This window comes from Chrysochloris asiatica, unplaced genomic scaffold (assembly GCF_000296735.1).
Source record: "Chrysochloris asiatica unplaced genomic scaffold, ChrAsi1.0 scaffold00060, whole genome shotgun sequence".
In the NCBI taxonomy this organism is placed as follows: domain Eukaryota; kingdom Metazoa; phylum Chordata; class Mammalia; order Afrosoricida; family Chrysochloridae; genus Chrysochloris; species Chrysochloris asiatica.
Window position 1 is genome coordinate 1,104,575 of NW_006408578.1, and position 27,358 is coordinate 1,131,932.

General features: G+C 40.6%; 1 protein-coding gene across 1 annotated transcript in view; it reads right to left on the bottom strand.

The window, feature by feature from the left end:
- The window catches only part of JARID2 (jumonji, AT rich interactive domain 2), a 303,515-nt gene that overhangs the window by 139,471 nt on the left and 136,686 nt on the right, over positions 1–27,358 (bottom strand). Inside the window, exon 2 of the mRNA XM_006864074.1 lies at positions 26,862–26,997. Coding sequence (XP_006864136.1) covers positions 26,862–26,997 — 136 coding nt within the window. The remainder of the gene's footprint in view (positions 1–26,861; positions 26,998–27,358) is intronic.

Here is a 27,358-nt window from a genome sequence, read left to right on the forward strand (position 1 = left end):
GGGGGGGAGAGAGAAGGACAGGTATCTAGGATATACCCTTTGGTTGGTGGATGATGCATGGAGGGGATTGGAACCAAGGCAATGAGATGATATACAATGGAATGAATGTAAAACTAAAGTTCTGTCATGTAAACTATCATATAATTCACAATAAAACACTGAAGAAAAAAAAAAAAACTAGAAACCAAGAGAGGGAAACAACTAACTACCAGTGAAGCATGGGGGGCCTATGTGGATACTGATTGGTCTGACCATGCTCAATCTAACAATCAAACAGCTACTGTTTTTAGCCATCCACAGTCAACCAACAGTATCTCCTCTTTCCAATCTAAATTCTCCAAGACACCACTGCTTCCTCCTCCTCTGTTCAAATGCAACTTTAAAAAGTAACAAGTTCTTCAAGTTGGAAAAGGTAAGACCTAACTGGATGCTGGCCACACACTGCTTCTTACTTAAAAAACTCATTAGCACCTTGATCTCATACTACTCCACAGTCCCAAAAACACATGCAAATAACACCTGTGTGTCCACTCTGGCCTGTGCTCTGCTGCCCAATATAGAAGCAGAGTTAGTATAGACTCTTTATGAACTATTTGGATAAAATGCCACTCCCCGGCTAAAGGGGGTGGTGTACATACTTCCTGGTTAAACTAGCAGCACACTCACAGAGAGGTAATGAATAAAAACCCTATGCAGAGTTCCAATGAGTCAGAACCAACTCGACAGCACTTTTAACAACAAGGGCTCAGAGTTTAAGAAAAGCAATGCTACATTAAATACTTAATACTATAAAAAGGTGACGGAGTCCTGGTGTGCCACTGTGGGCTAATGCACCAGACTGCAAAGCCATTTGAACTGCAAGGTAGGCGGGTCAAGCTCACCACCTGCTCCTTGGAAACCCTATACATGGTCGCTGTGGGTTGGAATCAGCTCAACAGCACTTAACAACAACAACAAAGAGGTGATGCTATAAAGGGTGAGACCAGGAGGAATAGTTCAATGCTACAAGTTAATGATCACAACCCAGCAGCTAAGTCTCAAAATTCAGACAGCAGAGCAAGACCCAATTCTTAAATTAAAGGAAGGCTTCCCAAATCTTACTAACTTCAGTCTCCTCCACTTTCATTTTTTAATAATATAACGAATATACATGAACCCACAGCCCAGCCCAACTACTGAAAATGACCTAAAGCCCATCACATTTATTTTCCAAGCAATCACAAATAAACCCACTGCCATTGAGTGATTCTAACTCAGTGTGATCCTACATAGGATTGTTGTTAAGTGCTGTAGAGTCAGTTCCGACTCATAGTGACCCTTGTACAGGGTTTCTGAGGCTGTAATTCTTCACGGGAGCAGAAAGCCTCATCTTTCTCTCGCGGAGCAGCTGGTAGTTTCGAACTGCTGATCTTGCAGTTCGCAGCCCGATTCATAACCACTATGCTACGGAACTGCAAATCTTTACAGGAGCAGCCAATCTTATCTTTCTTCCTTGGAGTGGCTGGTGGATTTGAACCGACAGTCCTGTGGCTAGAAGCACAATGTCTTAGACACAGCACCACCAGGGGTCCTGACTCATGGCACCCCTTTTCTATGAGCAGCTGGTGGGTTTGAACAGTTGACCTACAAATCCAGTGTACTATCCTGCAGTACCACATCAAGATTCCATACAAGCCTGAAATAGCCTATTGTTTCTCTGTGCTTTCTTATAGCTACAACCCATTCATTTTCCCAAATGTACAATAGTACTCTACTCCGTTACCTAAACAGTCCACAACTTATTTCAATTCTCAAGTTCAAGTGTATCTAAATTGTGGTCAGTTTTTCCCTATAAAGAATTAAGAATTAGTGGAAATACTCCGGCATGAAAATGTTCAAATTTTCATGCAAAAATACACTGCAAATTGGTTTCCAAAGCACATTATAGCAGTTTTTGCTTATGTACAAAGCAATGTATCACTGTAACCTCTAAGTGTTTATATATAAATACTTATAATTCGAGACATGAAAGAAAAGGGCACTTGTCTCAAATTTCTACTTCAAAAGAGGTCAGATTTTCAGGAAGGATCTCACATGCTAAGAAATTCAGAAGACAGCCAGGGACACGGCTGCCATCCACCTAATTATCGTGTAAATACCAGGACATCTAAGGCCACAAGAAAAGTCGGCTCCAAATTTTGCTTCTAAAAGCTTCTGAATCAAGCATGTAACGATGTTCATAAACCATTTCATTACCACCAAGATATGCCAACTCCAGCGGCCCCCACTAGATGCACTTAGCATTTTAAAAATCTATGACCAGGGCAAACCTCTATCAAGGGTTTTGATAAAGCTGAGGGAGCAATTCATTTGCATGTCTCAATCAAATGTGGGTATCTAATAGCATCCGTGTGTTGATTAATTAAAAAGCCTGCTGCGTCACAAGTCCAAGATTGTCATACATCTGGATCAGGAATGTAAGTCAGGTGAGAGCTGAGACCCATCTCACAAAGAATTGTGGCAAATACAGGAATAACCCTGAACATCCATGTTATGTTTCAAAAAGCTCTTCGATTCCCTACTATCGTATGAATCACTGCTTTTCCCAGTGAACCTAACCATGGGAATTCTAAGTAACTAAATACATTTCCAAAACAATACGAATACTAATGGATGGGTAAGGCAGGTTGGGTTTATTATGGGTGAGAGTAGCAGAATATAGAAGAATATTATGGAGGTTGAGACGCTCATATAAGGAATACATGATTTTAGTGAACACCTTATATTGGGTTCATATGGTTATTACCTATTATTTGTAATGATCCTATCACCTAGGTTATAATGAGAAGCAATGCAGTGGAATTCAAGAATATGTTAAAGTGTGAGCACTCTGTGGCAGCAGTCATAATAGTAAGTATTACTTGTTAGAACTATTTTAAAGTAGAAGTTAATACACTGGCACCATACCAAGCAGAATCAGGTTTGCCCAGAGTCTGGCTTGGACTCCTTCCAAGGGTGTTTGGTAATTTCCTGAAGTAACAACAGCACTCAACTGTAAATGTATGTGACTGGCCCTCTAGCCAACGTGACTTCAAGGGCACACCATACAATTATAAAATAATACCAATAATTACAAGAATACAGTAGAGAGTTGGGAGAGTTGGGTTGGATGAGTGAGTGTACATTAACTAGTAAAACAAACTTGGTCGCTATGGATTAAATGACTAATCATAATGAAATGGTACTATAATGAAACAGGAAGCTCAAATTAAGAAGCTATCAGAAAAGCAAAGGGATCTTAGAACAAGGTTCCCTGGTTCCAATATTTATTCAATCATATATTGTCAACTTAACAAAATAGTGACAGGCAAGATGGCAAAGTAGGCAGATACACTGAGCAGAGCCCCTGCAACAAGGATACAGGAGACCAAGTGAAACAGATATGAATGGTAATCCTGGAAGCCTGATCTTCAGGATAGGACAGAGAAGTAGACAGGTGTTGACTGAAGAGGAAGCTGAGTAGGAATAATGAGATAAAACACGGCTGGGCTATAGGACAGCCTGGAGAGGATTAGCCATACTGAATTTTTGCAGTGGTCTGGAGACACAAGGTGCCCACTGGAGGTTTGTATTCGGTTCTACCTTGTATCCCACCCTTGTCTGCTCAACAGCCAGTGGCACCCCCTTCCTGTGTAGCTTCTGCTCTGCCTTGGTTCAGGTGCTGGGTATAAATAAAAACTCCTGCCATCTACAAGCTTGTGACTTTCATCTTGTGAATTCTTTTACTCCTGTGTGTTTTGGGGTGACACCAATTGGGCTGATACAGTGCAGCTACATCTGTACCTCCTGAGGCTCCACCCACTGGACAAACACCACTACTCATTCCTGTATCACCTGCTCAACAATAAGCAGCAACCTACATCAGCCAAACCTGCCCTAAACAAACAGCAAACAGAACTGCACGCACACTTCCAGTCTCTATCACATCCACTAGGAGACAGGTGGTCATTGCCTGAGAACACATTCACATATAATCCATCACAGGTTAACCAAATACAACACCAACACAGTGTCTGAAAGATGACAATTTCTGCTTGCTGGAAGAAACTAGATAGAGTCTCAAATTAAGTGGCCAAAATACCACGCCAGAGAATTTTATACCAGAAATGGTATCAGAACTACCTGTTACGGAATTTAAATGAATGATGTATAGGTACCTTCAAAGGATTGACAAAATGATCGTAAGAATAATAGCAGATGAAATCCAAGAATTCAGAAAAATACTACAAGAATGAATGGACAAAATAAAGGAAAAATTGGAAAGCATAATAAACAGCAAAAAAAAATTTTTTTTTAATCTAGAAGATAAATACTGAGACTTCATAAATACATAATACACTGAAGGGCAAAAAAAGAACCAAATCAACAGAAGGCCTTATTAGTGAGATCAAAGGCAAACTTCTCAGTATTAATCTGTAAGAGGAATAGTCAGTCAAACGAACAAAAAATCCTAAGAAAGACATGGGACACTATCAAGCATTCAAGAAGTTGAACAAACTACAAATAGTTTAGATCCCAATAGAGAATCACCAAGACAAACATAATCAAATTTTTCAAAAAAGGTAGGAAAGAATCCTGAGAAAATAAGAAATGCTACCTGCAAATGAGAACTAATAAAACTAAGCTCTGTTTTCTCAGCAGAAACCACACATGCAAATAAACCAATGGAACGACAGAAATGAAATTCTTCAGCAAAAACGTCCATCAAATATGATGTCTAAATTAGGACATTTCCAGATTCCAGATAAACAGAAAAGGAGAGAATCTGCAAAAACCTTACTAAAGGGACTACTTTAGACAGAGCCAACAACAGCAGACAGTAACCTGAAATTAACATTTATGACAATAATACACAGAACACAACCCAGATACAGAAGTAACCAAAAGCAAACAAGACTTGCTATCAGTATACCAAAAATAAACATTTTGCAACAAAATCACCCCAAAAAAGAATAATGCAGTTATAGAACTTCCAAATGAAGGGGAAACTGAGTAGATTTTAAGGAGAAAATTAAGTAAAAATAAACCTAAAACCCCAAGTCTTACTCCTAGCCCTAGTCTAACTCCTATGCCTACCACTGACTCTAGCATAGTCCTAAGCATCTAGACTCTGTCCTACACCCAAAAAAAAAATCGGGGGGAGGGGGAAAAAACAAAAAAACCCTTGCAAAACCCAATAAAAAAAAAAAAAAAAAAAAAAAAAAAAAAAAAAAAAAAAAAAAAAAAAAAAAAAAAAAAAAAAAAAAAAAAAAAACTTTCAAAAAAAAAGAAAAACATAGCTAAAAAGCCCAGTGGTGGAGGGATGGGGTCATTAATTATGCATTAAAGAGTTTATATACATAGTAAGTACTTTATAAGGGCTACTTATATGCCTAGGAGTCCTGCTGTGGCTCTGTGAGCTAATGCATCAGACTGCAAAGTCATTTAACATGCAATGCTTGTGGTTCAAGTTCACCAGCTGCTCTTCAGAAACCCTATAGAGAGTGGCTATGGATCAGAATCAACTTGATGGCACTTAACAACAACTTGTATGTCATGTCTCAATAAGCTTACATACTAGTGAATTACAGAATCTTTTTGTCAGTATATATTGAGAAGGCTTCAAAATTTGTGGGAAATTTCTATTATCTTACAATTCCATTTTTCCACTAATTTTTTTGAAGCCTACCCAATTTATCTAATTATTTGATTTAGAGGAGGTGGGGGCAGATGTTCAAAATGATTTAATGAACTAAAAAATGTAATCACAAAAATGATGCCAAAGTAGAGAAGATTATAGCTATTCTAACAATATGTTGAAAAAAATTAGCCTATAACAGTACATAAAATGTAGTCCTGGTATGGTGCTGCAGGATAATGTACTGAACTGCAAGGTCAGTTTAAAACAAAAGGTTGCCAGTTCAAACTCACCAGCCACTCCTGGGAAACTATACAGGGTCGCTATGAGTTGGAACTGACTCAAAGGCACTTACGTCAGTGCTTCAAACCCACCAGCAGTTCCTCAGAAACCCTACTGCACTTAACAACAAAACATAAGTACAATGGTTATATCTTGATTTTAAGGTAATTATGTGGTTTTTATCACTATTGTCATAGAGGCGATTCTGATTCACAGTGCTCCTGTGTAGGGTTTTCTAAGGAGCAACTGCGAAGTTTGAACCAACCACCCACCTTGTGGTTCAAATCAACATTGCAAGCCAGTGCTTTAGTTCACATGAATATAGGTAGTCCCTGGGTTACAAATGTCGAACTTACATGCAACCTGTAGTGATAAGCCACTTGCCAAAAAGCCTACTAAAAAAAGTCTAGGCACAAACAATTGTTCATAATAACAAATATTGCAATGTACATAAAAAGATTATTATAATTACTATGTCAATAATGTATCTGTTTATGCATAGAATGTCACACTATATATAATAAGATACAATTTTGACTGATTGTAAGTTAGAATAGTTAGGTACAGTTGGACTCAAAACAAACTCAACCTGTTCCTAATTCAGAGACAGCCTATAGTGAGAAATTACTAAAACAAAAAGCAAAATTAAGATCACAATTGGAGAATAACTGACAATCTTCTCAAATTGCTGTTTCTAACAACAGTGATGGTGGTGCCATGGAGTTGGTTCCCACTCATAGCCTAAGATTTACACTCTAAGGTTGTAAATCTTTACCGAAACAGAAAGCCTCATTTTTCTCTCAAAAATGGCTGGTAGATTTGAACTGCAGACCTTGCATTTAGCAGCCAAACTAACTCATAACCCACTACGCTATCAGAGCTCCTACACTACATAGCTCGACGATTGGGACAATATGGTAACAGATGCCAACAACATTATTTAAAAGTTGGCCAATTTCACTTTTAAGAGCTGTTGATATGTTAAGTACTGCCCAGGCAGTTGTGACTCACAGTAACCCAGTATAGGGTTTTTCTATGGTGCAGCTGCTGGATTTGAGCACCGACCTTGCGGTGCTAGTCCAGTGCGGTTTAGAAAGAAAGAATCAGAGAAACAAAGATTAATGTGAATGAATTTCAACACACTTTGCTGTAATTATTTCTTTGCTGCTTTTACTGGCTTCAACTGTATTTTTAATCAGTTAATCCCCAACCCCCTACCCCCATCAGCTTCCAGAGCTCTGTAACACACCTACTAGCAGTGGCTGCATGCTCCACAAAGGCACAGGGTCCTGCCATGTATGTTAAAGGTACATTCTCTTCCTTACTGTAGCATTCAAGACTTCTTTACATATGTGGTCCACTCTATCTGGATGATTCCTTCTTCTTTCGACCTAGCAAGCTCCTACTATTTCTCTATCAAATAGGATGTCATTTTCACCAGACACCGTCAGTGGCACCTACCACCTGCTAACTGGGTGTTTCTTTCATGTAAAGCACCAAGGCAATGTTCCTGGATGAGAAAAACAGCTGATGCTCAATAACGTAGAAGGGCGAGTGATTCCTTGAGATCATTTCAAGGAGCCCTAATGGTGCAGTCGGTAAAGTGTTGGGCTTCCAACAGCCAAGTCAGAGGTTCAAACACACTGGCCACTCCATGGGCCAAAGATGTCTGCTATCGTAAACGTCAAGAGTCTCGGAAACCTAAAGGAGTGGTTCCACTGTCCTACAGGGTCGCTGGCGGTTGGAAGTGACTCCATGCCAGTGGTTTTAGTTTGAGGCCATTTCAAGGTCGTCACAAAAATGAAGTGTTCTCACTATCAAGACATGATGCTCTAACTGATCAAGTTTCCAACTATACTTAGCGACATTCAATGGTTTCTTTCAGGAGAGGAAAATGGTTCAAAGAAATACTTCTCTCTCTGTGCTTAACACTGGTTGCTAGGAATACTTACTTCATTTAATATGATCTGTTAGCACTCAGTGTTCAAAGTTAGGAATTTTTAGGAAATGGAAAAATCTAACCTTCAAATTTTCAGGCGAAAAATATGTTCTGACCACTGTAAATATAACAAACGATAAACAACAATGTTTTCTAGCCATTTAGCCTTTTATTAATTATACAATTTTACTGTTTATGTTTTGGCACCTTTCTTTTTATATATATAAGCTGTTGTTCTACCTTCGTTCAAGTATTTCCTTTGCAATTACTATAGGCTCAACTATTTTAGGATCTTACAAGCAATTTTACATGAAGTCATAAGTATACATAAGCCTAAAACCTTTATAATGAAGTAAAATTAAGCATCATAAGTAATTGTGGTTGTTGAGTGCCTTCAAGTATGTTCTGGCTCACAGCGATCCTGCACAGGGTTTCCAAGGAGTGCCTGGTGATCTTGAACCAATGGCCTTTCTGTTCAAACCGACCTTAAACCACTAAGCCACCCCAGGACTCAGAAGTAATTAGTATTAAACAATTTAGTATGAACATTTTTTGGCATTTTCTTTGGAAGTCTCATACAAGGACACTTAAAAAGCTCATGAAAAAAATAGAATGTAAAGATAATGGCACTCACACCAGAGATGGTGACAGAGGTGATGGCATGGAGAGACAAAAGTAGCTGAGGACTCTAGACTCATGGACAAGAGGAAGCCTGTGTGCCAGAGGGCAGGAGGATGGCTTGCAGAATGTGGCCTTTGGTTGATTAAACAATTATATTATCCTGTGTGTTTTGTGTACATCAAAATAAAAAAATAAAGAAGTAGTAGTACAGGCTAATACTGTTAACTGATTCAGCATGGAGGGGATTATAATCATTGCAATGAAACGGAATACAATAGGTTGAATGCAAAACCAATGGTCTGCCATATAAACTATCACTCACTTCACAATAAAACCTTAAACAAAAAAACAGTTAAGGTATGTCAGAGGGAAAAACACAAACAAAAATATATATATTTTTGGCACAATAATAAAGAGCATACACATCTTTCATTGGGAAAAAAAAAAAAAAAATGGTATTTTTCCATGATCATCTCCAAGAAATATCCCAGGGCTAAAGAAATATTGGCAAATGAGTTCCAAAAATCACATTTAAACAAAAAAAACTGTGCTTTCAAAAACTTAAGTGACATGTGGAAGGTCCCACATTGTACACTGCAGATAATCCACTGCACAAAATAATTATAGATGAGTTACAAACACTTTAAGAGAAAACAAAGCAAACCAGCAGAAATCAGCACAAACTTCTTGTGTTCTCTGGAGTGGGAATCTTCTTAAGAACTTTCTGATGCAGCCAATTTTTCCACAATTAAAACGAATTACTTTTAACAGCATGATAAAAGGGGCATTCTAAAAACCATTTAAAAGGTACAAACAGGGAAACTGGGGTTGCTGTCGGCATAGAGACCAAAGCTAAACAGAAAGTAATTGAAGGGAACATGATTAAAGTATGAGCCACTTCAGGTGGCACTAATGAACACTCTGAATAAGGTGAAGGACAAAGTAGACAAAAATGATTTTGAAGAAAGGATTATATTGTTACAATGTAAGAGGACACTATCACTATGACACTACTACCACCAGTAAAAATGTTCTATAACTGCCTGAAACATTTGAGTTAAAAATAAACAAAGAGCAAATATCACATGAAGATGGGGGGGGGGGGGGAAGATCACCATTACGTTCATTCCTTTCTCTTTTGTTGCTGACCTCCCTAATTCAACAGCCTCTAACTACATGGAGCTTTTTATAAAAACTTAAATTAACTAAAATCCAAAATTCAGACTCTTAATAACAGCAGAGGGTTTCCACAAGCCCAAGACTCACAAGTGACTCACTAATGGTTACTGTAAACAACAATGCAGATAGGGACCATTTTGAGGTTCCATTAGACAGTGCAGACTGAACAATTTGTTTTTTTCATTTAGTCCTAAGATCCTATTGCCAAATCTGCAGCACAATTTCTCTGCCATCTTCTGTCCCTAGCTTAGATCAAACAAAACCCATTCAGACACAGGGAAGCTTCTTTTCAGGAGGCAGGGTAAAAAGAAGACGCATAACAGGCTTGGTAGAGAGAGGGTCAGCAAGAAAGAGGAAGGCCCCCAACAAGATGGACTGGCATAGTGATAGCAGCAATGGACTCAAGTGTAACAATGATTGTGAGGAGGGCACAGGGCTGGGCAGTGTTTCATTCTGTTGTGCATAAAGTCACTGTGAGTCAGACCCACCTCAATGGCACCTAACAACAACAATAACAACAACTGGGTTACTTAGGACTACATCCCACTGAGGGGCAGATCCAGGTTTGCCCTGAAGCACAAATTTTCAAGGCTATCTTGATGTGGCGCTAGGTGACAATGCACTGGACTGTAAGGTAAGGTTGAACCAGAAGGTCAGCAGTTCAAACCCACCAGCTGCTCCTCAAAACCCTATATAGTGTTGCTATACAGGGTTGACTCCACGGTTCCTAACAAGTTGAAGAAAAGGACGGGCTCCTACAATGAAAAGCCCTAAAGCTAAAGTTTCATCAGCTTCACAGTTAACCTGCTTCTGATTCCTCCTTTCTAAGTCAGCTAAGGTAATGAGGCAGACATGATTTTGTGGAGTCTTTCCTGGAAAAGAAGCCATCATAGTGAGCTGTCCTGAACCCTCACCAGCAGTATCCACTGTTCTCACTTGTGCCCATTGCTGCTGCCACTATGTGAATCCATTCTCTGTTTCACTGACCCTCTACTTTATCAAGCAAGGAATCTCCATGGCCTTTCCTGATGGTATGTCTGAAGCATGGGAAAGTCTCACCATTTGGCTGTACTTCTTTCAGCAGATTTGGTTGTTCTTCTGGAAAGTCATGATACTTTCAAATCCATGGTACTTTTTAATAATGTGATTAATTTAACCCACTTTCAAGCAGTGAATTTTCCAGTATACCACATCCCACAGTATTCAAACCCTATACAAGGTTGCTATGGGTTGTAAAGAACTCAATAGAACCTAACAACAACAGTATTTTAAAATGTTTTGTTTTTGTTTTTTTAACAAAAACATGGTAGAATTAGAAAGACAAAATTAAAAAATATGTATTTAAAAAAAAAAAGAAGACGACGACGCACAACTGGGTGTTTGCATTGAGTAGCAGACAGCTAAGGTGACAACTAGTCTAGCTTTTAGGAGAAGGCAGGAAAAAGGATAACAGAGCTTGAAACCATCAAAATGTCACAGACTTACTTAACTCAGAAAACTAAAATAGTGGGAAAACTTTGTCAGCAACAAAGGTAGAGGAAGGGCAAAGATATCAGTAATGTTGAACTTAAGTAATGCCTATGAACAAAAAAAAGTGGACCATGACATTATCCAGAGTTTGATTCACATTGTGTTACCAGTGTGAACACACACACACAGATCCCTCTGGGAGCGGTGCCTTGGTAATATCACAAGCACCAACACTCACAAAGCCTACACTGTCTATACTCCTCCAGGACTCCTCTAGAGAAAACTGTCATCCTTTGTGACAGAGAACTGTCACACCCTGTGTGAGAAGATGCAGCAAAAGAGAGGGGATGCACGCTATACAGCAGAGAGACACCAGCCAAGGAGGGTATATCCTATAGACTACCAGAGCACTAACTCCTGGCTCAAAATGCTGTCTCTTTACAGCACGACGTTGGAAGAACATGAGCTTACACCGTAAATATTGGCTTAAACACACACACACACACACACACACACACGCTTTATCCTCAAAGGGATGACTTACACACAGTGACACCGAAATACTAGTAGAACAAAAACTATATCCCGTTTGTCAATGCTCAATCCAACATAATTGGTTTTTTGATGCACTCAATATTACTTAAAATGGCTGGAATCCAGGAATTCTGTTTTAATAGAATTTGACAGATTGCAAAGTGAATAGTTATATAACATAGTCTCTATCACTTCTGCAAAGCTGCTGGAAATGGGTAAGCTCTAAAGATGGCCCTTTTTTGTTGACCTTCATTTAGAGCTCCTTCCCTGCACTGATTAAGTGTTCTTAGTGGTCACTTCCCTCCCTCCCCTCCATTCCTCCTGGCACAGATCCATCTTCTTCTACATACCCTGTGCCAGCTCAGAACCCCTTGGCTGTGTGGGAACAGTGACACTCACCATACACAAGATGAACTCCCACTGCTCAGACAGGGCCATTCTGACAGACGACAATGAGAAAGGCCTTACTGAGGAAACTGCAACCAGCACCTCATCCTTCTAGCTGGGTGAAGCCTAAGATGTTGGCATCCAGTACGAGGGAATAGTGTGAGGCAACTTTAAAATAGTCCCTGAAATGTACTGTTTTATGGTACAGCTACACAACTCTTTTAGCAAGAAATTAGGTAATGTGTATCCACACCTCAGTAGTAATGACCCTTTGAGGGTTTGCGTTCTGTCAGGTACCACGAACTTGAAATAAGTCATGGCATTCACCTGAAGAGTATCACCTCTGAGGAAAAAAAATACTACCTCCCACCCCTCCTCTACGGAAATGGAACGCAACCCAATTGGGGAAGCATGGGGAAGAGGTGCTCCAAGTTTGTTCTTGCAGGTCTTGGTGAGTCTATCCTTTGAGGGAGGAAGCCATGACTAAAAAAGTTGCTATGAAGTGATTCAATATCATGGAGATCCCATGTGTCTCAGAGTAGAACTGTTCCACAGATATTTCAATGACAGATTTATCAGAGGTAGATTGTCAGGGCATTCTTCTCCGACACCTCTGACTGGACTCCAACTGCCCAATCTTTACTAGCCAAGCAACTGGGGATCTGTGGTTGTAAGATTAATTAAGAATCCATGCTTAGAACTAGTAGAAGGTGAGTGCCCATCAAGTGCGTTTACAGTTCTGAGGTCCTGCTCACATGCAACTACAACTCAACCTGCTTTCAATATACATAGTCCCTAAGGAAAGGGACAGATTGGGTTCCCATAAAACAAAACCCAACCTACTGCCATCAAGTGCTAGGAAACATATTGCAATTGTTTGCTCTCTTGGAGAGGAAGTAGAGAGACCAAGTCAACTTGCCAGACAGAAGGTGCCCTTGTTGTTGGACTCATTTTCATACAGGGACTAAGAAATGCAGGGAGAGTCTACTGATGATGGGCTAGCTCGTAGCCTCCATCCACTACCAAGAGCAGCCACTTGATGGCAATCTTAACCTATTCCCTTGGAATCATCCCATAAAGGGAGACCCCAAGAGACTACACAACCAGAAATAGGCTGCCCAGTATGGACAAAGCTAGCTAGCAGAAAAGAAGTCATTGCTGAACAAGCAAAACACTCCTAGGAAAGGGATAAACTATGCAATTTCTCCCTTGATCTCTTCAGACCTCATTAGGGTCTAGGGAGAGGTGATGCATAATCACACATACTTGAGGAAGAAGGAAAACTCCCCAACCCCATGCCACACTCACACCAGGCTGACCACCAACAAATCCAAGCGCAGGCTAGTGGCAGCAACCCAGTAGGACAATCAACTGTAAGCTCCTATTCCTTATTTCAGCATATTAGTCCCCTGAAATAGTAAACAAAGCTACTTTTCACTGTACAAAGTACACCACCTGTTGAATTGTGAACCCCAACACTTTACTCCTTTTAAATTCAGTTGTAAAAGAGGTAACAAATTAAAACTGATGTGCACCGCAATACTCTTCAGGCAGGAGGGGGGAAAACACACGAAAATACTTCTATTTGCAGTGGCTAGGAAGCTGAATGCAAAGGATCCCCGAAGTATGGAGTATACAGGGGAAACAGAGAAGAAACAAGACGATTACTTTATCAGAAAATAGTGTACAATTCTAACACAGACAATGACATATTCCCCCCCACATAATTCAACGCAGCCCTGTGAGACAGCTTTGCAACCCCTGGCTTCTCAATCTTTAAGAGTTCAGGCAGAGAGTCCAGAGTTTGCCAACAATCTCTCTGAGGGATTCAGAAAGTGCCAGCTGAGAGTCTTCCAGCTCACCCTTTCAAACTCTGTAACACTTTCCAACAGAGCAAACTGGAAAGGCCCTTTTCAAATAAAACTGCTAACAAAGAAACCTGAAGTTGGGTAAACTCTTGAGTGAATTACAGGGGAAAGTCACAGGGGAACACACTTGGAAATTTTAAAGGGTTGATCCTTTTAACTATTACAAGACCTTTCCACATGTCAAAAACATTAATGTGTGATCATTTCACTGGACAGGATTCAACTACCATTGTAAAAGGTTCTTGAATCATCACACTGTTGCTGTTGTAATAAAATACCATCAACTCAGTTCTGACTCATAGTGACCCTGTGTAGGTTTTCTGAGAAAGGATTGGTGGGTTTGAACCACCGACCTTGCAGTTGGAAGTCCAGTGCTTATCCTACAGCACCACATCAGGACTCCACTAAAAACCAGGTAAGAAATAACCGAGAAAGCACGGACAGACACAGGCCACACAGAGGACCTGTGTAGAGAAAAAGACAGAATCCTGTAGCTGACCAAGAACACTGGTAACCGGTCACGATGCAGAGTGCAAGTGAACAGCACAACACACAGAAGGAGCAGGTGTTGAGGATACTAGCAAGTCCTCTTCTTGATGGCCAAGGGTGAAGTTACTAAAGAAGCCTGTGCCTCCCTCCTTGAATGAGGGCTAAGTGCCAAGTGCAGATTTATGACATTCAGGGGAGAAAATCATGAAGTCCAATTCAGGGCTATATAGACTATAGAAGGATTCAGAAAAGTAACAAATTTCGCAGCAGGTGAGATAAAGACATAAGTTATAAATGTAAGCATTCGCGGAAGGCAGGGAAGTTTCAAAAAAAGCTATCTAGTAAGCCATTCTTTTTTTTTTTCTTTAAAAATATACTCTATACGACTTAAGGAGTCCTGGTATGGTGCTGTGGGTTAATGTGCCAGACTGCAAAGCCGTTTGAACTGCAAGGTTGGTGGTTCAAGCTCACCAGTCACTCCTTGGAAACCCTATACAGGGTCGCTATGGGTGCGAAGCGACTTGATGGCACTTAACAACAACATATGACTTAAAGGAGCTCTGGTAGCGCAGCAGTTACGAATCCAGCTGCTAATCTCAGGGTGAGCAGTTCGAAACTGTCAGCTGTTCCGCAGGAGAAAGATGAGGCTTTCTGCTCTCGTAAAGATTTACAGCCTCGGAAACCCTGTACAGGGTCGCTATGAGTCGGAACCGGCTCCACGGCTCATAACAACAGCAATATACGACTGAAACATTTAATGTGAGCCAAGCAGTAGCAGGTTATTTCCAAGATCTGTATAAAGTTCTGTGCCTCATAGCTTACATTCAGGCAACATCCAAGCATATGGCCCCCAAGCTGAAACTATCATGTTAAAAATTCAAGATCCATCAGAGATACAATGATTCGTGATAACACAATGTGCACCAAAATATTATTAAAGTGGGCTTCAAAGAGTATATGGGACCATGCCATTTTTAAGCTGCATTTTTCCCATAAACTTTTTGAAGCTCACTCATATTGCTACACTATTATGTTAAAGATGTTTTAGAGTATCTGAAAGGGTTCCTTTAATTTTATGAATAGAAAGGCACACTATATACAAGACAAACGTTAGTACAAACTGTTTAGACTTACGTAAAAAATGTAAAAAAAAAATGAACAGAACTTAATATGTGCATAAGTAATATGGCATTTGCACATTGTCTAAATCACATAATATCCCATGTAACAGAAGCGACATATGACTGAAAAAGGGCCTCAATGGGAGAAAATGCAATAGAAGAAACTCATACAGAAAACAAAATCTCACTTGTTCCTTGTGGTAAATCTGGTAGTAATTAAAGATCTATGAATAAACACATTACAGAACTTAAATCTGGAAATGGGTGAGATTTGCAAACACATGAAGCCTCTCCTTCCTTAAGTGAGCGACAGTAGCATTTTATAAGAATGAGCACAGATCAACAAACTCCCTCCAGTTCCAGCTGGGAGCAGACCTTCCCCCCTTTCCACATGCAATGGGAAGCCCAAGTGGTTTTACTGCAAGACCCTGAAAGACCTATCCACAACTGCATGCCAATGTGCTGTAGCAGGCTGGCTTGCATGTTGCTGTGATGATGGGAGTAAAGCTGCTAGTATCTCAAACACCAGTGGGCTGGGTTCCACACGGTGAACAAGTGGCAGCTTCCCAACTAACTCAAACTAGGTAGAAAGACCTAAGAATCCAAGTCTAAAAATTAGCCAGTGAACACAATCAGAAAAGAACACTGTCAGAGACAATGGAAGATGTGAACCCTAACAATGGAAGACACTCAAAATATAGATGGCATGACTGCGCACAGCAGAATGCAGGACCTTATCCAGAGAAGCAGCAGTACCAGAGATGGAGGCAGAGATGGGGGCATGGAGACGGGGAGTAGCTGAGGACTCTAGATTCATGAGAAGAGAGGGACTGAGAGCTGGCGGCCAGGAGGCAGACTTGCAGAATGTGCCATTTGGTAGTTTATGTATGTCTGAATGTGAAGAAAAAAAAGATCTAAAATAAACAGAGAAATGCTGTGTTAACTGATGGTAGTGGAAGGGATTATAACCATTATAATGAATTTGTTGAATGTATATGATTTGTTGAATGTAAAATTGATGATCTGCCCTGTAAACGTTCTCTCAATACACAATAAAAACTTTTTTAAAAAGTGGACGATCACTGCACTGCATCAGTACATAACTACTGTCCTGAATCACTACTTCATGCCTAACCTTGAGCTATGTTAGAATTCCACATAAAGAATCTGAACCACCTTCACAGTCACAGGTGCTTATAGTCATTAAAGCTGGTTTAGCTCTGTTCTATACAATTATAATGTTACAATTATAATGTTATGCAAACTAAAAGAGATAACTACTTTTTTGTTGTTAGGAGCCCAATTTTAATTTTAATTACCATGATATGTCTTACAATCAAATAGGCATTCTACAAATATGTTTCAAAAAGAAAAAAACAAAAGCAGATGTTCTTTTTATATATTAAAAATGGAATTGGGTACAAGGAGCGTATGAATAGGAGCCTGAGAAATAAAGTCATAATTATGAGTAAAGGTCCCCTTTGGTGGCACACAGAATAGCCTGGACTAGTATCTGGATTAGACTGCTGAGTTGTACACATTTTCAAAATAAAATCTAGGGTTCACATTTAAACAAATCCTCCCAAGTGCAGGTCATACACAGCACAGCAAAAGACAGGCAATAGAGACGCAGGAATGGCTGGTGTGTACAGAAAAGTTTTACATTCTCCTCAGCACCTCCTTCGTGGATGGAGTGCCGCCTCTACTCCAAAACCCACCGTCAAGTTGATTCAGGATCAGAATGAACCTTTGCAGCATGGTGGTTGTTGTTAAGTGCTGTCAAAATCAGTTCCGACCCATAGCAACACTGTACAGGGTTTCCAAGGAACCGCTGGTGAGCTTGAACTGCCAACCTTGTGGTTGCAATTGAGTTTGCAGCCCATTGCATGAACCCACAGCACCACACCAGGAGACCTTGCAGAGTTAGAGACTATAAATCTTCCTGGGAATAAAAGCTTCATCTTTCTCCCTTGGAGTGGCTAGTAGGTTTGAGCCATCCACCTTGTGGCTAGGAACCCAGCACCTAACCCACGGCTCTAACAGATCTCTTCATGGAATACCTACCTTGTGAAGCCAGCAACAGTGAGCCCAGTACCCTCAGGAAATGTATCACCTATTGTATGGAATAAACACACAGAACATCCGCCAGGCAGTGAGAAATTTTGTGTGGAAATAAGAAATATTTAATAAGATAAAGAGTCCAAGAGTTAACAGCAGCAGGTACAACCTTTAAAAAGATTCTCAAGGAAGGCATCTCTGGTAAGGGTGTGCGTTTAAACATGGAGGGATTGACATGTAGACAGATACCCCAAGGGACAGAGTTCAAGACAGAGGGGGTCAGCAAGAATAAACATCATGGGCCATGATCATATATACTTGTTGCATTTGAAACAGCAGGAAGACTAGGTGGGGAAGGAGGAGGGAGAGAGAGGTAAAGGACATCAGAGATCAACTGGGCCAGAGTAAGGTCTTTGGCCATCACTCTAAGAAAACATGGGGGGGACACACAAGACACTTTAGAGCCAGGGATGAAGAACTGATCTGCTGTTCCATTTGAAAAGGAAAGTGGGGGGTGGGGGGGTAAGAGTTATCCACAGTGCCAGTCAAAGCTAGAGATGATGGCATCCAAGTTCCCTCAGTACTGCTCTTGCTAAGTGTGGCCTGGTACAGAAGGCTGTCTGCAGGAATAAAAAAGAGAATGGAAAGATGGTGAGGCAATTAATATGAATAGGAGTACATGGAGACATAATTCTGAGATTTTCTTTCAAAAGGATCTGCTATACAGTGAGGGAAGGAAATGGAATAGTAGCAAGAGATGAGAGCACAGGGGATGATTTTTTTATTGATGAGATACAACATGTTTTGCTCACTAATGAGCAGGCTCCACTAAAAAGGGATAAGCCATGAAGAAAGGAGAGAGATGTTCCAGAGTGATTTCCTCATAGAAAGGAGATCTGCTGGGTGAAATGAAGGAGCAGTTGGTCTAAAGCACACCATCCAGAGAGAAGCCGCACATCACATTGCGCGCCACAGGCACCAACATTCTTAACTCGCCATGAAATACTCACAAGCAGCCAGGCCTACAAGAACCTGTGGCATCTCACTGTCATTTAAATTGGATTTCGGTTCCAATCAGTCTTCAGCATGATCAATTCCTTCCAGTAAAGCCCACCATCAAAACTTAAAATCCCTATCTGTAAAATGATGCATCTGACCCTTCATGCTGTAGGGACCCAAAAGGGCTACTGAGAGAGCATACTTCAGACCTTCAGTGCCACAGCCCCAGCAGGAGCCCCACCAGCTTGCTAAAAGCAATTTGCTAATCCCACAGGGCCAGTTCTACTTTCTAAATTGTTAAATTGATGCTGTGGTACCTAATAACTTATGAAAACATTGCTGTTCATAGACAAAATGTCCTGAATTATGTAATGATGTAAACAAAGTACTTTCAAAGGATTTATGGAACATAATTAATTAGTTTTGTGTATGGAGAAAAACAACATGGGGTAGGTAGGAGGGAAAACAGCAAAACAAATATGGTAAAATGTTAATCAGTCAAGAATCTTAATATAGGAGAGGGGAGTTCCAATATTCGTGTTTTATAAAAAAAATTTAAGTTATCTCAATATAAAAATGTTTCAATCCCTCAGGAGCCCTGGCAGCTTAGTATAGATTAGGAGCTGAGTTGCCAACCACAAGGTCAGCAGCTCAAAAGTACCAATTACTCTTAGGATAAAGAGGAGGCTTTCTGCTCCCAGAAAGATTTACTGCCTCTGAAGTCCACAGAGGGTCACTGTGAGTTGGAACCAACTTGAGGGCACACAACATTCACCACTAACCCTGGAGTTCTGGTCTGACACTGTAGGATAAGGACTTGACTGCTAACCATTAGAGGTTATGGATCAAACCCACCAGCTGCTACTTGGAAACCCTTTACAGGGTCGCAGTGAGTCCGAACCAACTGACAGCATTGGAAACATCCACACACAAGTTCAAACAAAGGGAAATGAGTACTCCCGCACCCACATAAACACATCTCTCTGATTTCCAAAGATTTATTCTGCAGTACTCTACCTATACTTTACTAAATTCAAGTCTCACATACGTTACACCATGATAAAACATGCACCTCTTACAATTATAATAAACTTTCATTTGAAGTGGGTTTTTAACATATTGATACATAAAATAATGGCATCTTAGATCAGATGAAATAAGGTATTATAACTTCTCCAACACAAGCAATTTGAGCTCAGTTTCTACTCCCCACAAAGCCTCCCACATACTAAAAAACTGAATCAAATATTTACTAAATGGAAGCTCTATCAAGAAAAGCCCCATCTGCACACTTTAGGTCATAAATAGATTGAATACCACACAGCTGCAGAAGGAAAGAAATTATATCTTCACAAGTTGACCACTCTTCCAGGGAAGCTGCAGCTTCGTTTTCAACAAAGAGTGAATTTAAGGGGTTTCTAATGAAATATATTTTCCCTTCATTCCACGAAGCTTTCTTACACATGGCATGCAACTCACACAACAGAGGGCACAAAACCTGGTAAGAGAAGTCACAGAGACTGGACCTTTAAGAGAGAACAATCAGCATGCAACTAAGCCTATGCCTGCCTATCCAAGGAGACCATGCTGAGTGTTGACCTGAGGATGAGAACAGTGCTCACACACCAGAACAGCCAAAGGAAAAGTTGTTTGCTCATAATAATTCATTCCTTTCCTGTCCAAGCAAGGACCACCTACAAACCAGCTAGACTTGAAGGAAAAGGTATCTCTTTGGCGGGTAACCACGCCCACAACATTCATTTCAAATATGACTCCTGAAGTAGTTTCCATTAAGCAGACATATGGTCTGATATTTTCAATGTCACTGACAGGTCAATTTTATTTTTTCTTATGAATAAGCATTCGAAGTTTCAAAGCACAGAGATCAGGACCCTTCAAAATCGCCTGGGAGATTCGAAACTCTATATAAAGTTGTCACCCTTATCCGTTGAGGGAGATGTTCCAAGACCCACAGCGGATCTTAAAATCATGAGTTGTATTGTGGAGGTTTTCTGTTCGGTTTTTTCCCCCTCATTATATAAACTGATCATTTCTCCAAAGAACCCTTACTGCTTTTTGGTGAGAGTGTTGTAAAGTGCCAGGGAATCCGTTCTGACTCATAGCAACCCTGAATAGGGTTTCCAAAGAGTGGCTGGTGAGCTTGAACTAACTGCCAACCTTGCAGTCAGCTAATTAAACTCAGAGCAGCACCACACCAGAACTCCTTCGTGAGACTAGTGCTACTCAAATCTCAAAATCTGGGTGCTAGGTATGGTCATAGTTATTGGAGCATCATTTCCCCTGGCTCGGACCAAGCAGCGCTAGAAAATGTGTACTTGTGTGCTTTCAACCATGTATATAGGAGGGAGTTTCAGAAAAGTTTGTGAAAACAAATTCTTCAATTTATTCATTTCATTTCTCCACAAACTTTTTGAAACACCGTTTTATGTGTATACACACATACATAATATATACATGTTATTATCTGTTTATTAAAATCATGAGTCAATATTAATGTCATAAATTCCAATTTAACACCATAGGGTTCATCCTCATTTTCTTTCTTCCTACATTCGACAGTGAGAAACCTGTCTCCTATTCTACTTAATATTTATTTATATGGCCAATTTTTTTAACTTTTCTTGTCTGTCTTAGATTGCTGCCAACCCTCCCAAAAGCGGAGCCCTTCCTAATAATCTCACTTGGCTCTGAACCCACTTGGTGGGCGGCCTCATACGTAGTATCCTCCTCACCCATTTAAGGAGCTCTGTTAGCATAGGGGTTACAGGTTGGGCTGCTGACCTCAACGGTACCAGTTCAAAACGACCAGTCATTGTGCAGAAGAAAGATGAGGCTTTCTCCTCCTGTAAACCCTATGCTGGGTCAGAAACCCTATGCAGGGTTGCTATGAGTAGGAACTGACTGCATGGCCAACACCTCACCCCTTCGGACTTTACACTCGCATTGGCCCACTGTGGTTGCTCGTTTTTTGACTCCAATGCTCTACTCACCAGTTAGCTTTAATAAAGGCTGAATTATTAGGGAAAGAATAAAACAAAGACCTGGCATTTCTATGTAACGTGACAGGCTGTTGATTAGCCCTTGGAAGTCTCCAAGGTGCACCGATGAAGAATAACCACACTTCAGATAGAAACGTCCTACCTAGCATATACAGGTGGGCTTTCCACCACTTCATCCCTGTTCATCTGTGCGTGTGTGTGTGCTAAGGTTTTTGACTGTGATGACAGAAAGTAAGGTCTGATATGATAACCAAATACAGAATTCACCTGGTATTGGAATCATTCTGAAAGGAAGAGATTCCCTCATGCTTCTCACTCAGAACAGCACTCATTTTTTTTTTTTCTTTTGTTGTGGCCCATGTCTGACCACTGTTACCTGAAACCCCATCTAAGAAGTCCTGGTGTGGAGCTGTGGGCTGATGTGTCAGACTGCAAAGTCATCTGAAATACAAGTTCAGTGGCTCAAGGTCACCCAGCTGCTCCTTGGAAACCCCATACAGGGTCACTATGTGTTGGAATCGACTCCACAGCACTAAATAACAACAACAATTCTATCTAGTGCTGGTGTGGCGCTGTGGGTTAATGAGATGGACTGCAAAGTTGGGCTGAACTGCAAGGTGGGCGATTCAAGCTCACCAGCCGCTCCTCAGAAACGCTATACACAGGGTCACTATGGATTGGAACCGACTCAAGGCACTTAACAACAACATCTATATGTAGTCCGGGTATGGCACTGTGAGATAAAGCATTGGACCACAAGGTCAGCGGCTCAAACTCACATCTAAGTTAAGAAAGCAAGAAATAATAAAGGCATATGGGTGCTTATGGCTGAAAAAAAGGAGGGCAAGGAATACAAAGGTCGTTGGGGTGGTTTTTGTTGTTTTAATTTCCTGTCTACCAATTCAATTACAAGCGCTAATAAAAGTACAGAAACAAGTTCCATCCCTTCCAAAGTCAGTTTCACCATGACAACTTGGGCACATCTCCAACAAACGAAAAAGATTACAAGGAAAAAATAATATCCTCCAAAAACTTTTTATATTTGGAATCTGTTCTATGAAAAAAAAAAAAAAAAGAAAAAGGCTCACAAAAACAGGCCCATAGGAAAATTACAGGTTAAAAAAAAAAAAAACCCACTGTAATAAAAACACACAAGAACGGTATGCACACAAAAAATTACCCATAGAGAAAGCACATAGAAAATTTCTCATACTCACAATAATATAAAGTAATAAACTGTAACTCTAACCTGAACCCGAGAACTAACCCAAGCCCCTATCCCTTACCTTTTATATGAGACTTTTTCGACATGGGCATTTTTCTTGTGTGCATTAATGACCCTTAAAGAGTTTTTTGTGCACAATTTTTACAAGGACTTTCTCCATGTACGATTGATAGCAAACATGGATTCTACTACAAAAAATACAAGATCTAATATTTTATGGCAACTTGAGTTGTTACTACCATACTAATCTCAAAACAACAAACTCTCGGTCGCTGAGTCGATTCCAACTTACAGTGACCCTAATGGAGGGTTTCTGAGATCTTTCTTTACAGGAGCAGCTGGAACATTCCACCTTGAAGTTACCAATCCAGTAGCTCCTTGCTACTATACTGCTGTTGTTAAGTGACACTGAGTTGGGTCTGACTTACAGCACCCCAGGATAGTATTTTTCAAGAGCAGCTGATGGGTTTGAACAAAGTCTTGAGGTTAGCAGTTCAGTGCTTATCCTACTGCACCACACCAAGGCTCACTACACTAGACCTGCAAAAAAGGCCAGTGGCATTCTACCACCCTTCTCCTAGGCTGTTCAGAGAAATTGGGCACCAGTCCCCTTTCCATACATGAAAAGGGCAAAGTTCTGCTAGCTTTTATCACCCAAGATTGTCAACTACTTAGCGGAAATGATGTCAATTTGTTTTAAAATTAGATAGGAACTTTGTGGAGTACATTCTATTTTTAATGAGAAACATCGGACATGAAAAATTTTTACTTTCTCAGGAAGCACTGGCAGAGCCAATAATCTAAAAACATCTTTGCTTACAAATTGGCAGGAGATAAAACCCTCTGCTTTTAATACTACTATTGGAAAGTTGTTTGTTGTTAGGTGTCATCAAGTCGGGACCGACTCCTAACGACCCTATGCACAACAGAAAGAAACACTGCCCGGTCCTGGGCCAACCTCACTATTGTTGCCACTCTTGAGCCCACTGATGCTGCCACTTTGCCGATCCATTTCGCTGGGGGTCTTCCTCTTTTTCCCTGACCCTCCACCTTACCAAACATGATATCCTTTTCCAATGACTGGTCCCTCTTGACAATATGTCCCAAGTATGAGAGACGAAGTTTGGCCATCCTGGCCTCCAAGAAGCACTCTGGCTGCACTTCTGCTTGAGTCAGGCTCACCTCAGTCCTCAAACTAACATCTTCGCTTTTCAACGCTTTAAAGAGATCTTGTGCACAGATTTGCCTTATGCAATATGTAGTTTCATTTCTTGACTGCTTTGTCTATATTCTAAAATAAGTACTAGATGCATGTTACGTGACTCGAGATGCAATTACAATTTTGCTATTAAAAAATAAATAGGAAAGTCACAAACACACATGGAATCTGACATTCACAAAAACCTCACACAGAGCAGTATTCTTGACCCAACACATGGGGGGGGAGCGGCACATAGGCATAGTTCTCAAAGTACCCAAAGACCACAAGTTTAAAGGGAAACGTAAGAGTAGAAACCACCTTCCACCTCCAAAAAACCTCAATTCAAATTCATAACCATTCCCATATACCCTCTAGAGTTTCCAATGGCTGACTTTTTCTGAAATGTCATCACCAGACCTTTCTTCCAGGGGGCTCCTGGGTTGTCTTTAATCAGACACCTTTCAGTTACTGATTGACATCCTTGTACCACCCAGGGACGGCAGTAAAGACACAGGCAATTCCCTTTGCACCACCCAATTTCAGTCTCCTTCTCAAAGAAGGCTGAAAACTCTACCAACGGATGACTTTCTGTGACAATTAAAACAGGTTCAATGGAGGAATTACTTCATCTCTTAAAAGGATAGTGTCAAGGAATACATAAAGAAAAACACATATACCATATATGCGTACCATACTGGTTTCACTGGCCCCAACGATGGATGTAGTTGTTGTACAGTGTTTACAAACATCTAGACAGGCATAACCCACAGATCACTGCTTATAATCATCCCTATTCTCAACACCCTAAGCCCAGAAATCTTGTGATGCCCCTTGCTCTCAACTGTCACTGCCTCCCACCCCCTGCACGGCGCACTCCTGGGATTCCCGGGCATCTGAGTCTACAGAAGTTACTCTCCTGGCAGTGACTCCGCCTTCCTGGGCTTTTCAGTACTCCCCACACAAGAAAGCACACTTTGTCTTAGCATGTTAACCAACTCTCAGAAAATTATCCTTAGTACACTAAAGTTCAGACACAAAGCAATGCATTTACTTACAGCTGCTATGGAAATTCAACACATGGAATGACAAAAAGGTGGTCTTGGAATGCTGCCTAAACAAGCGCCAACACTCACCTGAAAAGGGCAGGTGCACAACAACTTCACAACTGAAAGACAGCCTCTTAGTTGTGGCGCCTCAAGGTATTTAAAAAAACAAAACAAAACAAAAAAACCCTGAGAAGGTAAAGAGCAAACCAGGACAGCAAACACTATAACTTGTTATGAAGGAGGTGCAAGAAGATCCCAACAGAGATAACTACACCAACTTTTCTTCTAACTACAATGAAAATACTAGCACATTTGGCTAAATGGCTAGCAGAGCTGGTTTGTTTCTGGAATGACTTAACTTTGGTTTTCAGACTTCCTTATCTGGCTACCTTCTGTTCTTGGAAGATGACCTCCCCCCTCTCCTCCCCCCACTCCCCACATGGAATGCTATATTTTCTTTTATTTGAATTCAGTTAGAGAGTCAAAGAAGCATTAAGTATTACCAGTCCTCAGCACAACAACATCTAAAATCATAGTACCTATTCTTCTACTTAGATGTCAGGATTTGATGATACTCTCCCTCCAACACATATGCACCCTCAGAAAAAACTCAAGTCAAGCAAAAGCCTTACATAAAGCAAGAACCCACGAATCAAATGCTTTCTATATAGACACATTGCTTAAGAGTTCATTATATTATTGGTAGCCAAGGACGCATGGGGTTTCTATCTATGCAGACACCCAAGGAAAGGTAAAGTATCCTTTAGGAATTTGTTCTTGTTAAGTGTCCTGGGGTCTGTTCCAACTCAAAGCAACCCTGTATGGGGGGTTCTGAGAAGTCTGAACAATAAACTTTGCATGTCAAGTAACCTAACAGTGCACCACCACACCTACAGCACCACAACAGGACTCCCTAAGACTAAGGGTCCAAATTTTACACTTCTGCACATATGGGGGGAAATTTTTTAAATAAGTCTCCCATATTATTCACTCAGGGTTGTGGTGGAAACCTGTCTGCCAAAGCGAGCCACTGTGTCCTTGATGGTTAACAAGTATAAAACACAAGGTGGAAGGGGCCACTTCTCAGTACAAGCCACAAAATAGGAAGATGACACAACTTCCAAGTTTCAAGGATCCATTTTAGAACCATCACAGATGCAGAGGTACACTTCTAAATGCATAGGAATTCTGTCCCGCTGTATACCAGGGGGTTTCAAAGAGCTTGTAGGAAAATTCCACCACCTTTTCATTCCATTTTCCAACAAAACTTTTTTGAAGCCAGCTTCTACTTACCCAACCTACTCATCAAGGAGAGAAGCTACCACCACTAAGAAGAGGGGTACTGAGCCAGGGAGCAGGAAGAGCAGGAGGCATGCAGATTTGCACTATTTCCTATACAAACAGTGGATAAGAACTAAAGGGTTCACATTCCAGCAAAACAATCAAGGTGTTCTGCTCTCCCACTTGGATAGAAGATACTACAAAAAAGCCTAGAGACTGGTTCTAGTCAGTCCAGCACATAGCTAGCTAGATATTAGATTACAGCCCTGGTCTTCATAATATGGAATAGATTAAATAACACACCTTGTAAACTATATTATATTTTGTAGAGAAGAACATAGTAATAAATCTACAAACCCAAGAGGATTCCAAAATCCATTGCTCAGGCTCCTGAGCAATGCTAGGCCAACAACACAAGATGCCCAGGGCATATCCAATTCAGAAGCAAAGCCCATTTGGTTATTCCATCCAAATAACCAACTCACCATTCACTGTCTTGAGGCTCCCAGCAAGGCCTTCCCCGTGCTGCCTCTTCTGGGCATTCTTGAACTCCTTCAGGGACAAGTAGAGGACTTTACGGACCACCCTTTCTTCTGACCACGGAATCCCATCACTGTCGTCCTGAGTAAACAAAAGAAGGGGAAAAGAGAAGTTACTTTATGAGCAATCAAGACATCTTTATGCTGACTGTTGGTTATTTTTAGAAGAAAAAAAAAAGTTAAATCCAAACAAGTATTGTATAACCAAAACCAAACACGTCGACTTCAGAATTACATCAACACTGACCCTCCGAAAAAAAAAATGACTACTCCAAGTTGTTAAAGAGAATGAAGGAAACACACAAACATCTCACTTTCTTCACACACCAAACACACTCAGTAACTAGTCATACTGGAGGTTTTATATTCGGGGAAAGTTTAGAAAAAGAGGGATCAGCATTGGGCTGTGACCACAAGGCCAGCACTTCAAACCCACCAGCTGC